Below are 19,265 nucleotides of genomic sequence, written 5' to 3' on the forward strand. Positions count from 1 at the left end.
TACTTGCTACTAAGAAGAATATGTTCCAGCTCCATCCATGTAAACATGAAAGAGGTAAAGTCTCCATCTTTCTTTAAGGCTGCATAATATTCCATGGTGTACATATACCACAATTTATTAATCCATTCATGGATAGATGGGCACTTGGGCTTTTCCCATGACTTAGCAATTATAAATTGGGCTGCAATAAGCATTCTGGTACAAATATCTTTGTTATAATGTGATTTTTGGTCTTCTGGGTATATACCTAGTAGAGGAATTATGAGATTGAATGGCAGATCTATTTTTAGATCTCTAAGTGCTCTCTAAACATCTTTCCAAAAGGAATGTATAACTTACATTCCCACCAGCAGTGTAGAAGTGTTCCCTTTTCTACACATCCACGCCAACATCTCTGGTCTTGGGATTTTGTTATATGGGCTAATCTTACTGGAGTTAGGTGATATCTCAGAGTAGTTTTGATTTGCATTTCTCTGATGATTAAGGATGATGAGCATTTTTTCATATGTCTGTGGTCTGTGCACCTGTCTTCTTCAGAGAAGTTTCTCTTCAAGTCTCTTGCCCAGCCTGCAATGGGATCACTTGTTCTTTTCTTCCTTAAATGTTTGAGTTCTCTGTAGATTCCGGTTATTAAAACTTTGTCGGAGACATAACCTGCAAATATCTTCTCCCATTCTGAAGGCTGTTTGCTTGCTATACTTACTGTATTCTTGGCTGTGCAGAAGCTTTTTAGTTTGATCAGGTCCCAGTAGTGTATTTTTGAAGCTGCTTCAATTGCCCGGGGGGTCCTCCTCATAAAATATTCGCCCAGACCGATTAATTCAAGGATTTTCCCTGCACTCTCTTCTAGTATTTTTACAGTTTCGTGTCTTAAGTTTAAATCTTGAATCCAGTGACTGTCTATCTTAGTTAATGGTGCAAGGTGTGGGTCCAGTTTCAGTCTTCTACAGGTCACCAGCGAGTTCATCCAGTACCATTTGTTAAATAGGGAATCTTTTCCCCACTGAATGTTTCTAATTGGCTTGTCAAAGATCAAATAATGGTAAGTAGCTGGGTTCATCTCTTGGTTCTCTATTCTGTTCCATACATTTACCTCTGTTTTTGTGCCAGAACTACGCTGTTTTGATCACTATCAATTTATAGTATAGTCTGAGGTCTGGTAGCATGATTCCTCCTGCTTTGTTTTTATTTCTGAGTAGTGTCTTGGCTATTCGAGGCTTTTTCTGACTCCGTATAAAATGAAGTATTATTTTTTCAAGATCTTTAAAGTATGACAGTGAAGCTTTAATAAGGATTGCATTAAAATTGTATATTGCTTTAGGTAATATGGACATTTTAATGATGTTGATTCTTCCCAGCCATGAGCATGGTATATTTTTCCATTTGTTAATATTTTCAGCTATTTCTTTTCTTAGAGTTTCATAGTTCTCTTTATAGAGATATTTCACGTCCTTTGTCAGATAAACTCCCAAATATTTCATCTTCTTTGGCACTACTGTGAAAGGAATAGAGTCCTTAACTATTTTTTCAGCTTGACTATTGTTGGTATACATAAAGGCTACCAGTTTATGAATGTTGATTTTGTAACCGGAGATGCTGCTATATTCCTTGATCACTTCTAGGAGTTTTGTAGTAGAATCCCTGGTGTTTTCCAAGTATACAATCATATCATCTGCAAAGAGCAAAAGTTTTATGTCTTCTGACCCCATATGGATACCCTTTATCGCCTTTTCTTCCCTAATTCCATTACAATGTTAAAAAGCAGTGCAGACAATGGGCAACCTTGTCTGGTTCCTAATCTGAGTGGAAATGATTTCAATTTAACTCCATTCAATACGATATTGGCTGTGGGTTCACTGTAGATGGCCTCTATCAGTTTAAGAAATGTCTCTTCTATATCAATATTCTTAAGTGTTCTAGCCATGAAGGGGTGCTGGAGATTGTCAAAAGCTTTTTCTGCATCAATTGAGAGAATCATATGGTCTTTGTTTTTTAATTTGTTTATGTGCTGAATTATATTTATAGATTTACATATATTGAAACAGCCTTCAGACCCTGAGATAAAACTGACTTGGTCATGATGTATAGTTTGTTTGATGTGTTGCTGGATTCTGTTTGTTAGGATCCTGTTGAATATTTTTGCATCTATATTCATTAGTGATATTGGTCTATAATTTTCTTTTCTTGTTGGGTCTTTTCCTGGTTTGGGGATCAGGGTGATGTTTGCTTCATAGAATGTGTTGGGTAGTCTTCCTACTTTTTGTATACTTTGGAACAGGTTGAGTAATATAGGTACTAGTTCCCCTTAAAAGGTTTGGTAGAATTCTGACATGAAGTCATCTGGTCCTGGGCTTTTCTTTTTAGGGAGGTTTTGTATGTTTGATGCTATTTCAGAACTTGATATAGGCCTGTTCAACATTTCCACTTGATTCTGGCTAAGTCTTGGAAGGTGACATGCTTCCAAATATTGGTCAATTTCCTTCAGATTTTCATATTTCTGGGAAAAAATTTTCTTGTATTATTCATTAAGGATTTTTTGAATTTCTGAGGAGTCTGTTGTTATTTTGTCTTTGTCATTTCTGATTGATGAAATTAGAGATTTTACTCTTCTTTTTCCTGGTTAGGTTAGCCATAGGTTTATCTATTTTTTTGCCCTTTTCAAAAAACCAACTTTTTGATTTATTGATCTGTTGTATAAGTCTTTTGTTTTCAATTTCATTTAATTCTGCTCTAATTTTGGTTATTTCTTTTCTTCTACTGGGTTTGGTGTTGTAATGTTCTTCCTTTTCTAGTTACTTGAGATGTTCCATTAAGTTATTAACTTCCTCTCATTCTGTCTTGAGGAAGGCTTGCTGTGCTATAAATTTCCTTCTTAGGACTGCCTTTGCGGTATCCCAGAAGTTCTGATAATTCATGTCTTTATTATCATTTTGTTCCCAAAATTTGGCAATTTCCTTCTTAATCTCATCTCTGACCCAGCTATCATTCAGCATAAGGTTATTTAACTTCCATGTTTTTGTATGAGTATGCAGATTCCTATTGTAAATGAGTTCAAATTTATTCCATGGTGGTCCAAGAAGATGCAAGGAATAATTTTTTTTCCTTTAAATTTACTGAGGTTAGACTTGTGACCTAAGATGTGAGCAATTTTGGAGTATGTTCGTGGGCTGATGAGAAGTATGTGCGTTCAGTTTTGTTGGGATGAAGTGTTCTGTAGATGTCTGCTAAATCCAAATGTTGGATGGTTAGGTTTAAATCTAAAATTTCTTTTCTCAGCTTCTTATTGGAGGATCTATCCAACACTTCCAAAGGTGTGTTGAAATCTCCGACTATTATGGAGCTAGAGGAAATCAAGTTGCTCATGTCTCTTAGAGTTTCTGTTATAAATTGAGGTGCATTCTGGTTGGGTGCATAATATTAATAATTGAAATATCATCATATTGAGTATCACCCTTAACAAATGTGAAGGGACCATGCTTATCCTTCCTTACTTTTGTTGGTTTAAAGCCTATTGTATCTGCAAATAAAATTGGAACACCTGCTTTTTCTGCTTACCATTTGCCTGAAATATGGACGACCATCCTTTCACCCTGAGTCTATATTTATCTTTAAAGTAAGATGTGATTCTTGTATGCAGCAAATATCTGGCCTGAGTTTTTGTATTCAGTAAGCCAACCTGTACCCCATTAGAGGACAGTTTCAGCCGTTCACATTAATGGAGAATATTGATAAGTCTGGTAAAATTTTGGGTATCGAGTTTTTCGAAAGATCAGTGGACATTTTTAATCCTTTTGCCACTGTGGAAGTTGGAGTTTGATCAAAAGTTTCTGAGTGAGTTTACTTTTGTGGTAGAGGATTGGGCTGGTCATTATGGAGGATAGGTCAGAAAACATCCTGAAGAGATGGTTTGGTTATGGCAAATTTCTTCAACACGTGAATGTCATTAAAGTATTTAATTTCTCCATCATGAATGAAACTCAGTTTAGCTGGATACAGGATTGGGGGTTGAAAGTTATTTTGTTTTAGGAGATTTAAAGTCGATGACCACCCTCTTCTGGCTTGAAAAGTTTCAGCAGAGAGATCTGCAGTCATTCTAATATTCTTGCCTTTGTAGGTAATGGTTTTCTTACGTCTGGCTGCTTTCAGAATTTTCTCCTTCATATTAACTTTAGTGAAGTTAATTATGATGTTCCTGGGGGGGTGTCTTATTCGGGTTGAGTCATGCAGGGTTTCTGAAACTGTCTGCTATCTGAATTTCAGAATCTCTTGGCATGTCTGGAAAATTCTCCTTCATAATTTCATGGAGAAGGGCCTCGGTGCCTTGCGAGGCCACTTCATCACTTTTAGGGATTCCAATGAGGCCAATATTAGCCTTCCTTGAATTATCCTAGACCTCTCTGGGAGAATAATCTGTTTTTGTTCTCCATTTCTCTTCCTCTTTGAGAGTTTGGGAGCATTCAAAAGCTTTGTCTTCAATATCAGAAATCCTTTTTTCTGCTTGCTCCACTCTGTTACTGAGGGATTCTACTGTATTTTTTAGATCTTGGAGAACTGCAAATTCTTGCTTCAATCTGTCAAAATCTTTGGTGGTTTTGTCTTTAAATTCGTTGAATTCTTGAGACAACTTTTGAATTTCTCCTCGAATTTCTAATTTCAACTTTTGAATTGCTCCTCGAATTTCTAATTCCAAATTTTTCTCCATTCTATTAATCTTGTTTGCAATCCAAATTCTCAATTCAATTTCTGACTTCTCGGCTATCTGTTTCTGAATGGGATCTTCAGTTACATCTGCTATATCTTTCCTTTTGGGAGGGGTGATCTACTCTGGTTATTTATGTTACCAGAGTTTTTCTGCTTATTGCACCTCATGATTATTTTACACTATTTGACTTTTCCCCTGGAGTTTTGCTGAGGACCCATACAGTGCTATGCCTTGAGAAACTGGGGACCTGTTTGGTGTGGTGGGGCTAAGTGGCTCTGTCTTGTTTTCAGCTGGTCTCTGTCTGACCCTAGTGAAACAGTAAGTCTGTGTTGAAGTCTTGGCTGTGGAGAAATACCAGCAATTATGTCACCCTGCCCCCCACAGGCAATAATTGTAAAAGGAACATCAAACCTTCTATAACCACACACCCAGCCCACCACTTGGATAGTACTTGGGCAATTGGCTCAGTTCAAAAGGTCCAAATCAATTGTCTCAGTCAGCACCTGTCTCAGGTGGAAGAGTTTAAAAGGTCTCTGGCAACTAGGTCGCAGGGGTCTGCTGACAACTCAAATATGACTTACTCCGGTGCTCCGTGAGGTCAGGAGGACCCACCCAGAAAATAGATTAGTCTGGGAGGGTTGATGCCTCCTTCCCCACCTTGCACCTCTGTCACCCCAAGTCACTGATAACCCCACAGGGCTGTGACCCAGTTGCCTCCAATGAGCAGATACTCCAGGGGTTTGCACCTGCCTGAATCATAAGGAAATCTATGTCTCCTCAGCCAGGCCACTGCTCTCTGCCTTTACCCAGCAGGGGGAGGTGAGGCCTGACAACCTCGGGTGCTGGGGGTGTTCACTCAGGTCCAGCCCTGCCCCTGATTAATGTTGCTGACCAAACAGAATAACTTTGCAGAATTTGTTTCTGTCCCTGCTAAATTCCCCTGCAGAAGAGAAGCTGTTTTGAGTTCACAGAACCTGCGCTTCAGGCCCTATCTTTGCTGTTCCCTGGTAGTTTATATTCGTAGCACAGTTAGTTGTCAGTTCTAGCCTCCTGCCCTCCTTTGTTTAGGCTAATGATCTCCTGGGGGCTGGGTGCATCTTAGGCTCAGTAAAGCAGTCCTCTGGGTCCGCCCCGCCATGGAAGTCAGCCGGCACTGTGCATGCATTTTCTAGTCCCCACACTCCACCCAGGCTGGTACCACCTCAGCCAAACCCTTTACTCACAGTGCCTGTGTTTGCTGGTGGTTGCCACCTGAGAAGATGCCCAGTCTCCTCTGGTTGCCCTGAGAGACAGGGGTTATGACTCCAGAATATCCAGGGGTGAGCCCTATTGTTGCCAAAAATGGCTGCTGCTCTGTGCCTTGGGGGACCAACACTCCAGCATCATTCCCTCTCAGCCCTTGTGAAATCACCCAAGAATCTGGACTCCCGGGGGACAGGCTTCCAGACCTCAGAGTGAGAGTGGAGGGGAGTTCTGGGAGCTCAGAATTGCAGGTAGAGAATATATTCAGTTTTACACAGTTTTATGCCTGGCAGGAGAGCACCATGGCACCCTAGTAGGGGAAGTAGGTCCAGTTTTTAGAGGGTCTCTCCTGTGGAGTATAATGGGAGGACATTTGAACTCTGCTCGTTTGTTTATGGGGTACTCTGAGCCATTCTCACAGAGAAGGGGGACTCCTGTCCACTTGGTGATGGATTTTGTACCTTTTGTTTGTATCCTTGGGGTTGCAGCTTGCCTCAGCAGGGTTGATGTGTGTTCTTCAACCTTCTCTCTTGGTGCAGCTCTAATCCACCAGGTTACTTGCTAAATTTCCATCCTTTAACTCTCGTTCTGGACAGGAGCCTCTGTGGAAAGCTGGCTTCAGTCAGCCATCTTGTCTCCCGCATATACAACTTTTTAAAAATATACTTAAACAGGCTTCTTAACACAGACTTTCTGAAAATTAAAGCAATATGTTTATAACAGTTAAACACTTCTGCTATGAGAACTAAACTTAAATTATTTCTTTTTAATATACAATGAAATAAGAAAAATAGACAGTGGATTCTAATGTAAATCTTCACTTCCATCTTGCTAAAGAATGCTGTTAAACCTGGACAGCGTGTCCAGGAGCACAGTGTCTGTTCTGTTCGGATCTTCTCTGTATTTCCCAGCAGCTGAGAAGAGACACTGCTTCATGCTTCAATGCCTTAGCTGCTAATCAGGGACAATTAGTTTCCTAACTAGTTATAACAGTGGAAGTCTTTCTCTGGTGGGTCAATTTTTTTCTTCACAGTCTGAAAAGGAGAGAGGTATTATAAAACATAATTGGCAGAAGATAATATTGATTAATACAGATAGGTAGAGAATCCTCCAAACTGTGCCTTAAAGTCTTGTTTTGGTTTTTACACCAGTAAAGTAAAGCATTTTATACTTTCTAACCATGTAGTATTTTTAGTTGATTATAATCCCAAATACCTTACTCATTCATTTGACCTGGACAAAGACATATTTTAACAAACTTAAATTTTTCTTTCCTTTTCTTTTCTTTTTTTTTTTTTTTGGTTTTTGGCCAGGGCTGGGTTTGAACCCACCACCTCTGGCATATGGGACCGGCACCCTACTCCTTGAGCCACAGGCACTGTGTCACTCTGTTACCCTGAGTAGAGTGTTGTAGTGGCATAGTTCACAGCAACCTCAAAGTCTTAGGCTCAAGTGATCCTCTTGCCTCAGCCTCCCAAGTAGCTGAGACAACAGGTGCCCACTGCAACACCCGTCTAGTTTTTCTATTTTTAATACAGATAGGGCCTCACTATTGCTCAGGCTGGTCTTGAACTCCTGAGCTCAAGCAATCCACTCACCTGTCTCCCAGGGTGCTAGGATTACAGGCATGAGCCACCATACCTGGCCACCACTTAAATTTTCTAAACACAAAAACAAATATGTTTAAAATAGAATTTTTTCATGAGCAGTGTTTTCATAATATATTGAATTAGAGAGATGAGTACTCCTGCATTTTGATAATAAATAACTAATGACTTATTTTTTCACATTTGTCTCACAATATGTGATTCCAAACTACTACATTAATTCAGTAGACCACAAAACAGGTAAATGTTATTAATATGTAACTTGAATGTACCTCAAATTCTACTAAAGAAAATGTCTACATAAACAGGAGGAACCAATAGATTCACTCACCAATAAATGTGTTTTGGTCACAGCAGAAGCAAGTCTGGTAAAATCAACACAATTTCCCATTATTCTGTTGTTCTTGTTCTCTATTCGCAATTCTTTGAATTTACTGAACCCCTTAACACAGACTGCACATTAGATGTTTAATGTTTTAAATGGCCTGATAAATCCCCAATAATGACACACTGTATGCCACTGCTTTAGAATTTCAGATGAGTAAGACTGCCAACTGGAGGCCACTCCTGTTGCTAGTCTCAGGGGTGGCTTGTGATTTGAAACAGTCCCGTGCAGTCTACACACATTTCATCACAAAAACACCACACAGAGACAGGTCAGCTACAGCAAGGTATGTATAGTTCCTGTAGTGGGTTTTCCATCCTGTTCTGTGTGATTTAAATTAACTTACATTTTGCCAGTTACGTAAGGAGTGGGAAACCTGAGTCCACTGGAACCACATTTCCAGGTTATTCTAGACATGCTTAATCGGTAGTTTCTAGGCTGTTCACCTCTTGCTACTGCTCTAAGATGGATAAAGAGAAAGGAAAAACAGCAAAAACAAGAGTAGAAGTGTGAGACTGTAATAGCTGTAAAAGTCACTGCTGTAACCCTACCCTCTTCACAGGTAAATTTGAGTTTCTCCTCAGCCAACAGCCTTCCAGGCTCAGACACCCACCTGAAGGTCACAGCCACTCCGTCCTCCCTCTGTGCCCTCCGTGCAGTAGACCAAAGTGTGCTGCTAATGAAGCCTGAAGCCGAGCTCTCACCTCAATCAGTGAGTCCTGCTTCAACCTTGGATATCGCAAAGTGTTCATATAATAAGACCTTTTCCACAACAAATAGAAATTGCATAAAGTACTTTACATATATCACCTTACTTTATTCTCTGTTATATTCTCAATGAGAGAGCAATCTTGCTTGCCACTACATTCCCCGTGCCTGGCACAGAATCTTACATATAACAGGTGCATAACATATTTGTAATGAATGAATAAATGAAAAATATTTATTTGAGGGGGTATTCCTGCTATAATTTTATGAATAAAATACAACTAGGATGTGTTAAATAACCTGAACAGAGCATGCCAAAAATATATTGTAGAGGGGGAATTTGAACCAAATTTCTGCCAAACCCGCTTTCCAACTTAATCACACTTCAAAGTGTCATGTGAACTGGCATATTTTTAACATTTGCCTAAGATCCAGGCATTTCCTCACTGACTTTAAGTGTGGACCCAGAGAATTTCCTCTCAAGCCTGTCTTTTAAAATGTCTCTTACAATAAAGTGCTTTTAAGAAAGCCCTATATCTTATGGTTCACTTATCTATAATATATATTTATTGCATCTTGACTACAAGATGGACACTATGCTGAGACCAGGATGTCTAAAGGTCTAAATTAAATAGCTAAAGGTGAACAATTCAGATTTAGCCTCTACCAGTTTAGACTTATAATCTGGTGAGATATTAAAATCAATAGATAAGCAACAAAAACAATAATTCCTGATTTTTTGATATGTACTATAGAAAGAATGAGTGTTGAGACAAAAAATAGAGTGGTTGAGCAATTTTTGAAACAGGGATTACAGGAGTCTTCTTATACTGGAGGGCAGTGCAGGAACAGGCACTACTGTGAGTGGAAGCAGCACCCCCAAAGGTTCTGAAGTCAGAAAGTGTTTGGAGTGTTTGAAAAACAGAAGATAGTGGCCAATAACGTAGTGGTGAGGCTGAGGATGGCAGAGGCTGTAGGTGGAATAGAAAACTTGGAAAAAACAGTAGCAAGAGGTGAACAGAAACTTGTAGGTGGAATAGAAAACTTATGGCAAGCTCTGTTTATGTGATAGTTAGGAGTTGACAATAAACAATGGTGCATCATTGAGGAGATGTAAGCAGGAGAGTGGACAATTTAGACTGATCTACTAAGAAGATCGTATATGCTGCTGGGAGTGTGGCAGCAAGAGTGAGAGCTCGGAAATAATTAAGAGGTAATTCCAATAGCACAAATGAGAGAAGATGGAAGCCAGATTAGGAGACCTGCAGAGAGCCCCCTGCGTGGTTAATGGCCTGAGTACTATATGCCTGAGCTGGTTACTTTGCATTATGCTCTGCGCAAAACTGAACTGGAATTGTATTTTTCAGTGCTCCCCACGCCTAGTCTTTTTTCAAGCTAAACTTCCTTTGTAGACTAAAAAGAAAACTTGGTAAGATTATAATCATATAAAATGGGAAAAAGAAATTAATCAAGTATTTACAGAGGTTTTTCTAGATGATGACTCTAGGAGAGGCTTTTATTCTTTCATTAAATATCTCTGTATTTTCTGCTTCCTTTTAAACATCGGAATAGGTCTGGGAAACAGAGACTGGGGTTTTACTGTTTCACTCAACCAAAATGAATTCTGAGATTTTAATCAACTTATTTCATCTCATTATATGTTACCTTCTTCTGTACAGAGGAATAAAATCCAATATTTTCATATCCCTCCATGGTTTTCTGTGTTGCTTTTTATAACATAAACATGGGGGAGTTCAATAAACACCAGGATCTTTTAAACCACATATTGGACATTATCACATTTAAAATTTTTTACAAAGAGTTTTTTGTTTCATTCTCTCAATTGCACAGGTCTATAATTTGCTTCCAGTGAAGTTTCTCCTTAGTGCAGCATATGGCAGTTCCATGAATAAAGAGGAAGAAAACTGCATCAAGGGGGAAGACATAACTTACAATGGCATCATTTACATGCCAAAGCAAGTCACGGATGATGATGATGTTTATACTATCTTTGAGGTAATTCCTTTCCTTAAAAACATCAACAAAATTGATATCTAAGTTTGTGTTAAGATGGAGAATCAATGGGCTTCAAAATCCTAGGACCCAATCCTCCCTTCCCTTTACAAAAGGATGTGTACTAGAAAACTATTGGAACCTCAGAGGCATAGAGAACTTTGTGTACATACAGATACGCACACCTGAATTTCTCTGGCACCTTGAACAGCAAGTAGTTGACTTTTAGGCCCCAAACCTAGTCCCAATGCTACTAACCACCATCACATTTACCTCTCGGTGACTCTTAGAGATTCTAAGATGTGAGAAAAACAAAATATTTTCAGTAGTGCTCCTTACACCTGTGGAAAGGTGAGTACCTTGTTGGCGGCCATCACATCAGTCATTTACACAGTTAATACTTATTGAATGAGCACATGGGTGAATGCATGAGGTGCAATAGTTTAGCCCTCACATGTAAGGCAGTAAAATTCCAGGAAAAAATAATAAGATGCCTTTCATTCAGAAAAGATTAAACAAAACCTGTATTAGAAATATTAGGGGGCGGCGCCTGTGGCTCAGCGGGTAGGGCGCCGGTCCCATATGCCGGAGGTGGCGGGTTCAAACCCAGCCCCAGCCAAAAAAAAAAAAAAAAAAAAAAAAAAGAAATATTAGGATGTTTTATTCATAAAACAGATTCCTTAGGATTAACCGTAACTAAGCAGAGTTATAAAAGGGGAGTTTATTCAGGTTGTGAAATTAAATCTTATCACTATCAGAGAAGAGTAAAGGCTTTCACATCACACCTTAAGGAAAACTATCACTTTTTCCTGATAGAGGTGTACCGCCTCACTGAGAGTCATGTAAGTCTCTCTCTTTTGGAGCCTCCAGAGTCACAAATCAGGGAGTGGAGGGATGGAGAGAACACCTGTCATGTTCCTCAGCTAGCTGTTCAAACTCTAAACGTTTAGTTCTGACTTCCTTCTTCCTATCCCATATCACAACCACCACTGTGCTCTCAAGTTCCATAGTTTCCTACATACTATGAAATAAAAGAGTGAGCAGTATCTGTCTGCAGCTAACACTGAAACAGGAGGAGATGGGAACAGCTGAGTTCTAGGACTCAGACCACTGTGGGCATCTGCATGCGGGTTTTAGATGCAGGCATTCAAGACAACTAAGAGAAACTGAGAAAGAAAAGAGGAAAGGACCAACCACGAGAGGGATTTGTTCTTTCCACTTTACAGGTCTACAGGTATTCAGGGAAAGGCATATCCTCTGATAAAACATTTTAAAAACGTATGAAATCAATATATAATCACCCACACTTTCATATGAAAGATAAAACACAATTATAGCCCAGAAAGGAGAGAAGAGAAGAGCAAGGAGAAGGGGGTGGACGGATGGAGGGAGGGTAACTGGTGGGACCTCACCTACTGTGCATATTGCTAGAGTACATATTAATAGTGGAGTATAAATGTCTAAACACAACAATTAAATAAGTGAGGGAATGCTATGTTAACCAGTTTGATGTAAACATTCCAAATTGTAAATGAAAACAGCACATCGTACCCCATAAATGCAGTAATGTTGACAGTTATGATCTAAAAAAAAAAAACATAAACAAAACAGAATTTAGTAAGATTGTAAAGAAAAACCTCTAATATGCTACTCTACAATTTAAATTGGCAAGATACTAAAGAAATTTTTCTCTATAATAAGTAATAAGAAGATCTGTCTATCTGTATCTAGGTTAGATACTTGTTGCACAGAGAAAGGGAAGACAAAAAAAAACTATGGCTAAAATATTCATCTGGGCAGGCTGCCCAAAAAACAATTAAAGAGGTAGCAGAGTACGCCAGACAGTATGTAGAAATAGCAATCAGAAGTGGGTTTGAACCCAAGCTCCTATCTACTAACTGGATGAACTTGACTTTGTATGACTGTTTTCACATTTACAGAATGGCTCTCCTCTTCACTCTGTGGAATTTTCATGAAGGTCTCATGAGCTGTGTGTAAAATAATAGTGAAAGTACAGTACAAATTCAGTAAATTAACTCCATTCTCAAGATTGGATTGTCACTGTGCATTAACAATTAATTTTTTTTCAAGTCTGCAGAGTTAAATGTTTTTACCAACTCAAAACTCAGTAAACCACGTTTGTGTCAGCTGACTCCGATATATGCAACAATGCCTATGCCTATGTTCCATGCAGGAGGTAAGAGTGTGATTTATTTGCCTGCTAGAATAATAGAAGAAAAAATATGCTTTATTGTGTTGGGTTGAGATTAAAAGCTATTTTTCTGAGTATTGGATCTTGCTACTAGAGAAACTTCTTGGCAAGTTATCCTCAAATAACATTTTTCCTTCAAAAATATAATTTTTGAATGAGTATTGTTATTCCCTCTCTGTCATTAAATTAACTACATTTTTGTCCTAGCCTTCAATAGTCTTGCTACTTCGGATTCTCCCTTGTACGTGGATTCACTCCTTGAATTAGTCAGAATGAGATAGATTATATCACAATAACAAACAAACCCCTGCATCTCAGTAGCTAAGCAAAAGTTTAGTTTTTGCTCACACAAAACCTACTTGAGAGTCTAGTAACTCTCCAGAACAGCTCCCTGCCAAAGAGTAAGTCAGGGATAACAACTCTGCTTTCCTCTGGTTACTCTACCATCTCCAATGTGCCTTTCCTTCATGATCAAGGAAAAGAAGGAGCAGATTTGCACTTGGCTTTTATGGCCAGAAGTAGAGATGGCTTATACCCCTTCTGCCCATGCTCCTCCTCTACCTGCAAGGGGGGTGGACAAATGGGGAGGATCATATGTATATTAACTGTCTTTGTCATATATTTTTCAATGGAAATTGAAGTGATTTTTGCTATACTGAGCAAAATAAAATAATCAACTTTTGGCAGGCATATTACTATGCAGTCTGTGTTTCAAGTATGCCTGGAAATGAGAAAAAATTGAAAAGACTGACATTCTTTTTTACTTCTATCAGGCCGAGAGAAATTTCTCTCTGCATTTTTGACTGTCTCTAAACTTACTTTGTAATAAAAAATAATGATGGCAGTACATAGTGTTTTTTTTGTTTGTTTTTTTTTATTGTTGGGGATTCATTGAGGGTACAATAAGCCAGGTTACACTGATTGCAATTGTTAGGTAAAGTCCCTCTTGCAATCACGTCTTGCCCCCATAAAGTGTGACACACACCAAGGCCCCACCCACCTCCCTCCTTCCCTCTTTCTGTTTCCCCCCCCATAACCATAATTGTCATTAATTGTCCTCATATCAAAATTGAGTACATAGGATTCATGCTTCTCCATTCTTGTGATGCTTTACTAAGAATAATGTCTTCCATGTCCATCCAGGTTAATACGAAGGATGTAAAGTCTCCATTTTTTTTAATGGCTGAATAGTATTCCATGGTATACATATACCACAGCTTGTTAATCCATTCCTGGGTTGGTGGGCATTTAGGCTGTTTCCACATTTTGGCGATTGTAAATTGAGCTGCAATAAACAGTCTACTACAAGTGTCCTTATGATAAAAGGATTTCTTTCCTTCTGGGTAGATGCCCAGTAATGGGATTGCAGGATCAAATGGGAGGTCTAGCTTGAGTGCTTTGAGGTTTCTCCATACTTCCTTCCAGAAAGGTTGTACTAGTTTGCAGTCCCACCAGCAGGGTAAAAGTGTTCCCTTCTCTCCACATCCATGCCAGCATCTGCAGTTTTGAGATTTTGTGATGTGGGCCATTCTCACTGGGGTTAGATGATATCTCAGGGTTGTTTTGATTTGCATTTCTCTAATATAGAGAGATGATGAACATTTTTTCATGTGTTTGTTAGCCATTCGTCTGTCGTCTTTAGAGAAAGTTCTATTCATGTCTCTTGCCCATTAGTATAAGGGATTGTTGGCTTTTTTCATATGGATTAATTTGAGTTCTCTATAGATCCTAGTTATCAAGCTTTTGTCTGATTGAAAATATGCAAATATCCTTTCCCATTGTGTAGGTTGTCTCTTTGCTTTGGTTATTGTCTCCTTAACTGTACAGAAGCTTTTCAGTTTAATGAAGTCCCATTTGTTTATTTTTGTTGTTGTTGCAATTGAAAAAAAAAAAGGAAAGTAAAAAAAAAAAAGAATATTCTCTCAACACAAAACAAATCCTATATAATGAAAAAAAAGAACAAAGAGACAATTTCTCATCACACCTCTATCTGCTGTATGTGACTTTGAAATTTTACAGACTTACTTCACTCAATTTCTTTATATCTAAAGTTGAGATGGCAACACCAAACTCACTGAGGTGTTGCAATTATAAAATGAAAGAGATGTAATTATGATTCTATGTAATAGCATGTTTTGTTTTTAAAAAACTGAGCTTTTTTGATTTTTATATTCTGTAATACCAACCAAATGGTATCTTCTTTTCAACCTTAAGAGAAAGCATGTCAGTGAATGATCCAGGAAACTTGAAAACTTAGCGTATCATCACTACAGTCTTATCCCTAATATTCTGTAACATTCTATATAAATTTTCTTTTGGTTTTTGTTACCTATCCATTTTTTCCTCCTCATTTTAGTTAATCAACTTTGTCCTGACCCTCAACAGAGCTACTAATCTCACAAGTAGGTTTTGTGTGAGCAAAAACTAAAAATCATAACTAGATTACTAAACAAAATTCTAATTTTGCCTTTCTTGTCTGCAGTCTTTCACTACTTCTATATAATCTGTGTACCCTTAAACATTGCTTTTCTCATGTGACATATTTCTCAGATGTAATCACTACTTATACAGAATTCAAAGAGCTATTACAGTTAAAGCTTTAAAAGAGCATGTCTAACTCTATTATTTTATACATCTATTTATAATTATGTATTTAAATATAATTATCTTAAAAATGATAACTTCAGAGATCAGAAGGCATATGAGATGTAATATTAAAATAAACATATTTAAGATAATATAAAAGATACATTTAAAGATTGTATATGTATCTTCATATATATCTTTAATATATATATTCTTTCTAATCTCTGGAGTACCACTTTCTTTTTCATCAAGCTAACTACATCTTTCCTTAGCAGATCTTACTCATTGCTCCTAACCTTCATGATGCTTTATTATATAATTACATCTCCTGTGTTACCCAACTATGTTAACACACTGTCAAAATAAACATTATAATCTAAAAGAGTTTTTCCTCCTCTAGGAGAAACTTCAAAGCTTCCTTTCCCAGTTTAGAAATACATTTGTTTTGTATATCCCTTTCCCCAAAGAACATTCCCACTTTCCTCTGCTTCCTATGCATCTAGGATCATCTTAAGTTGCACTTTGGGTGAAATCTTTTCTGTTGAAACTGAAGTTGAGTATCTTTTCTTTCTTAAGTCCCCATTGTCTGTAACACATACTCTACTGTATCCTGTTGTTTACTGTTTACATCTCCACATTTCATTTGCCATTAAAACAAAACAAATCATTCCTGAAATCCTCTTATTCAGCCATTCCTCTCATTTGGTTCTGACTGTAAATGGAAGACATGCAATCATCGTTTCAGTATAAAAGTAATATTTGGTACATTAATTTACTCTTTATCCTTCCCTTCATCTTAGAGCTCATTTGCTTTTGTTGTTTTGTTTTTTATTATTGAAGATTCATTGAGTGTACAAGAAACTAGGTTACACCAATTGCATTTGTTAGGTAAAGTACCTCTTATAATTGTATCTTGCCCCCAAAAGGTGTGTCATTCACCGAGACCCCCCTCTCTCCGTCCCTCTTTCTGCTTCTTCCCTTCTCCCCCCCTCCTACCCTCTCTCTAATTTTCATTTCCCCCACCTCTCTTCCTCCTTCTGTCTCTCTTTTCTCTCCCCTTCCTCACGCCTCACTGTGTACTATTGTCCTCATATCAAAATTGAGTACATAGGATTCATGCTTCTTCATTCTTGTGATGCTTTACTGGGAATAATATGTTCCACTTCCATCCAGGTTAATACAAAGGATGTAAAGGCTCTATCTTTTTTCATGGCTGAATAGCATTCCATGGTATGCATATACCACAGCTTGTTAATCCATTTCTGGGTTGAGGGGCATTTAGGCTGATTTCACATTTTGATGATTGTAAATTGATCTGCAATAAACCGTCTAGTGCAAGTGTCCTTATGGTAAAAGGACTTTTTTTCCTTCTGGGTAGATGCCCAGTAATGGGATTGCAGGATCAAATGGGAAGTCTAGCTTGAGTTCTTTGAAGGTTCGCTATACTTCCTTCCAAAAAGATTATATTAGTTTGCAGTTCCACCAGCAGTGTAAAAGTGTTCCCTTCTTTTCAGATCCATGCCAGCATCTGTTTTGAGGTTTTGTGATGTGGGCCTGTCTTGCTAGGGTTAGATGGTATTTCAGGGTGGTTTTGATTTGCATTTCTCTAATAATTAGGGATGAAGAACATTTTTTTATGTTTGTTAGCCATTCTTCTGTCTTCTTTAGAGAAGGTTCTATTCACGTCCCTTGTCCATTGATGTATGGGATTGTTGGATTTTTTCATGTGGATTAGTTCTCTTATAGATCCTAGTTATCAAGCTTTTGTGTGATAAATATGCAAATATCCTCTCCCATTACATAGGTTGTCTATTTGCTTTGGTTGTTGTCTCTTTAGCTGTGCAGAAGCTTTTCAGTTTAAGTAAGTCCCATTTGTTTATTTTTGTTGTTGTTGTGATTGCCATGGAAGTCTTCTTCATAAAGTCTTTCCCCAGGCCAATATCTTCCAGTGTTTTTCCTATGTTGTCTTTGAGGATTTTTGTCATTTCAGGCCTTAAATTTAAGTCTTTATCCATCTTGAATCAATTTTCGTGAGTGGAGAAAGGTGAGGGTCCAGTTTCAGTCTTTTACATGTGGATATCCAGTTCTTCCAGTACCATTTATTTATTTTTATTTAGTATTATTATTATTATTATTGTTATTATTATTATTTTACAGTTTGTGTCAGGGCTGGGCTTGAACCCATCACCTCCAGTATATGGGCTGGCACCCTACTCCTTTAGTCGCAGGCACTGCCCCTAGCACCAGTTATTGAGTAGGGAGTCTTTCCCCCATTGCATATTCTTGTTTGGTTTATCAAAGATTAGGTGGCTGTAAGATGTTAGTTTCATTTCCTGTTTTCTATTCCATTCCAATGTCTATGTCTCTATTTTTGTGCCAGTTCCATGCTGTTTTGACCACGGTAGCCTTGTAGTACAGCCTAAAATCTGGTATGCTGATGCCCCCAGCTTTATTTTTATTACTAAGAACTGCCTTAGCTATAGGGTTTGTTTGTTTGTTTGTTTTTTGGTTCCATACAAAATGAAGAATGATTTTTTTCCAAGTCTTGAAGGTGCAATGTTGGTATTTTAATAGGGATGGCATTGAATCTATAGATTGCTTTGGGAAGTATAGACATTTTAACAATGTTGAATCTCCCGAGCCATGAGTATGGCATGTTCTTCCATTTGTTAATATCCTCTTCTATGTCTTTTCTTAGGGTTTCATAATTTTCTTTATAGAGGTCCTTCAGCTCTTTTGTTAGGTATATTCCTAGGTATTTCATTTTCTTTGGAAAATGGGGAAGGGAGTTGTGTCCTTAATTAGCCTCTCATTTAGTTGTTATTGGCATATACAAAGATTACTGACTTGTGGACATTGATTTTATATCCTGAGACAATACTGTATTTTTTGTTGACTTCCAGGAGTCTTGTGGTTGAGTTTTTGGGGTTCTCCAAGAATAAAATCATACTGGCGGCAAAGAGGGAGATTTTGACCTTCTCTGCTCCCATTTGGATGCCCTTTATTTCCTTCTCTTGCCTGATTGTATTGGCTGGAACTTCTAACACTATGTTGAATAGTAATGGTGATAGAGGATAACCCTGTCTGGTTCTAGTTCTAAATGGAAAAGCTTTCTGTTTTACTCCATTCAGTAAAATATTGGCTGTGGGTTTGTCATAGATAGCTTTGATCAGTTTAGGAAATGTGCCACCTATGCCTATATTCTTCAGTGTTCTAATTAGAAAAAAATGCTGGATTTTGTTGAATGCTTTTTCTACATCTATTGAAAGGATCATATGATCTTTGTTTTTGCTTCTGTTGATACGGTGAACAACATTTATGGACTTGTATATATTAAATCAGCCTTGCATCCCTGGGACAAAACCTACTTGATCATGATGTATGACTTTTTTGATGATAAGCTGTAATCTATTGGCTAGGATTTTGTTGAGAATTTTTGCATGTATATTCATTAGTGAAATTGGTCTGAAGTTCTCCTTTACTTATTTTTTTTTGGCAGTTTTTGGCTGGGGCTGGGTTTAAACCTGCCACCTCCAGAACATGGAGCCATTGCCCTACTCCATTGAGCTACAGGAGCCACCCTAAAGTTCTCCTTTTTACTTAGGTCTTTTCCTGGTTTTGGTATCAGGGTGATGTTTGCCTCATAGAACATGTTGGGGAAGATTTCTTCCTCCTCAATTTTTGGGAATAATTCCTGCAGTATGGAAATAAGCTCTTCTTTGAAGGTTTGATAGAATTCTGGTGTGGAGCCATCCAGACCAGGGCATTTTATTGTTGGGAGATTTTTTATTCTTTCTTTGATCTCAGTGC

The 19,265-nt window shown here is 38.0% G+C and overlaps 1 protein-coding gene across 1 annotated transcript in view; it reads left to right on the forward strand.

Annotated features, from left to right (window-relative positions):
* The window catches only part of LOC128560948 (pregnancy zone protein-like), a 73,298-nt gene that overhangs the window by 25,460 nt on the left and 28,573 nt on the right, over positions 1 to 19,265 (forward strand). The window contains exons 15-17 of the mRNA XM_053554626.1: positions 8,499 to 8,648; positions 10,496 to 10,660; positions 12,749 to 12,854. Of these exons, the coding sequence (XP_053410601.1) occupies positions 8,499 to 8,648; positions 10,496 to 10,660; positions 12,749 to 12,854 (421 nt within the window). The remainder of the gene's footprint in view (positions 1 to 8,498; positions 8,649 to 10,495; positions 10,661 to 12,748; positions 12,855 to 19,265) is intronic.

The sequence above is a fragment of the Nycticebus coucang genome, chromosome 12 (assembly GCF_027406575.1).
Source record: "Nycticebus coucang isolate mNycCou1 chromosome 12, mNycCou1.pri, whole genome shotgun sequence".
Lineage (NCBI taxonomy): Eukaryota > Metazoa > Chordata > Mammalia > Primates > Lorisidae > Nycticebus > Nycticebus coucang.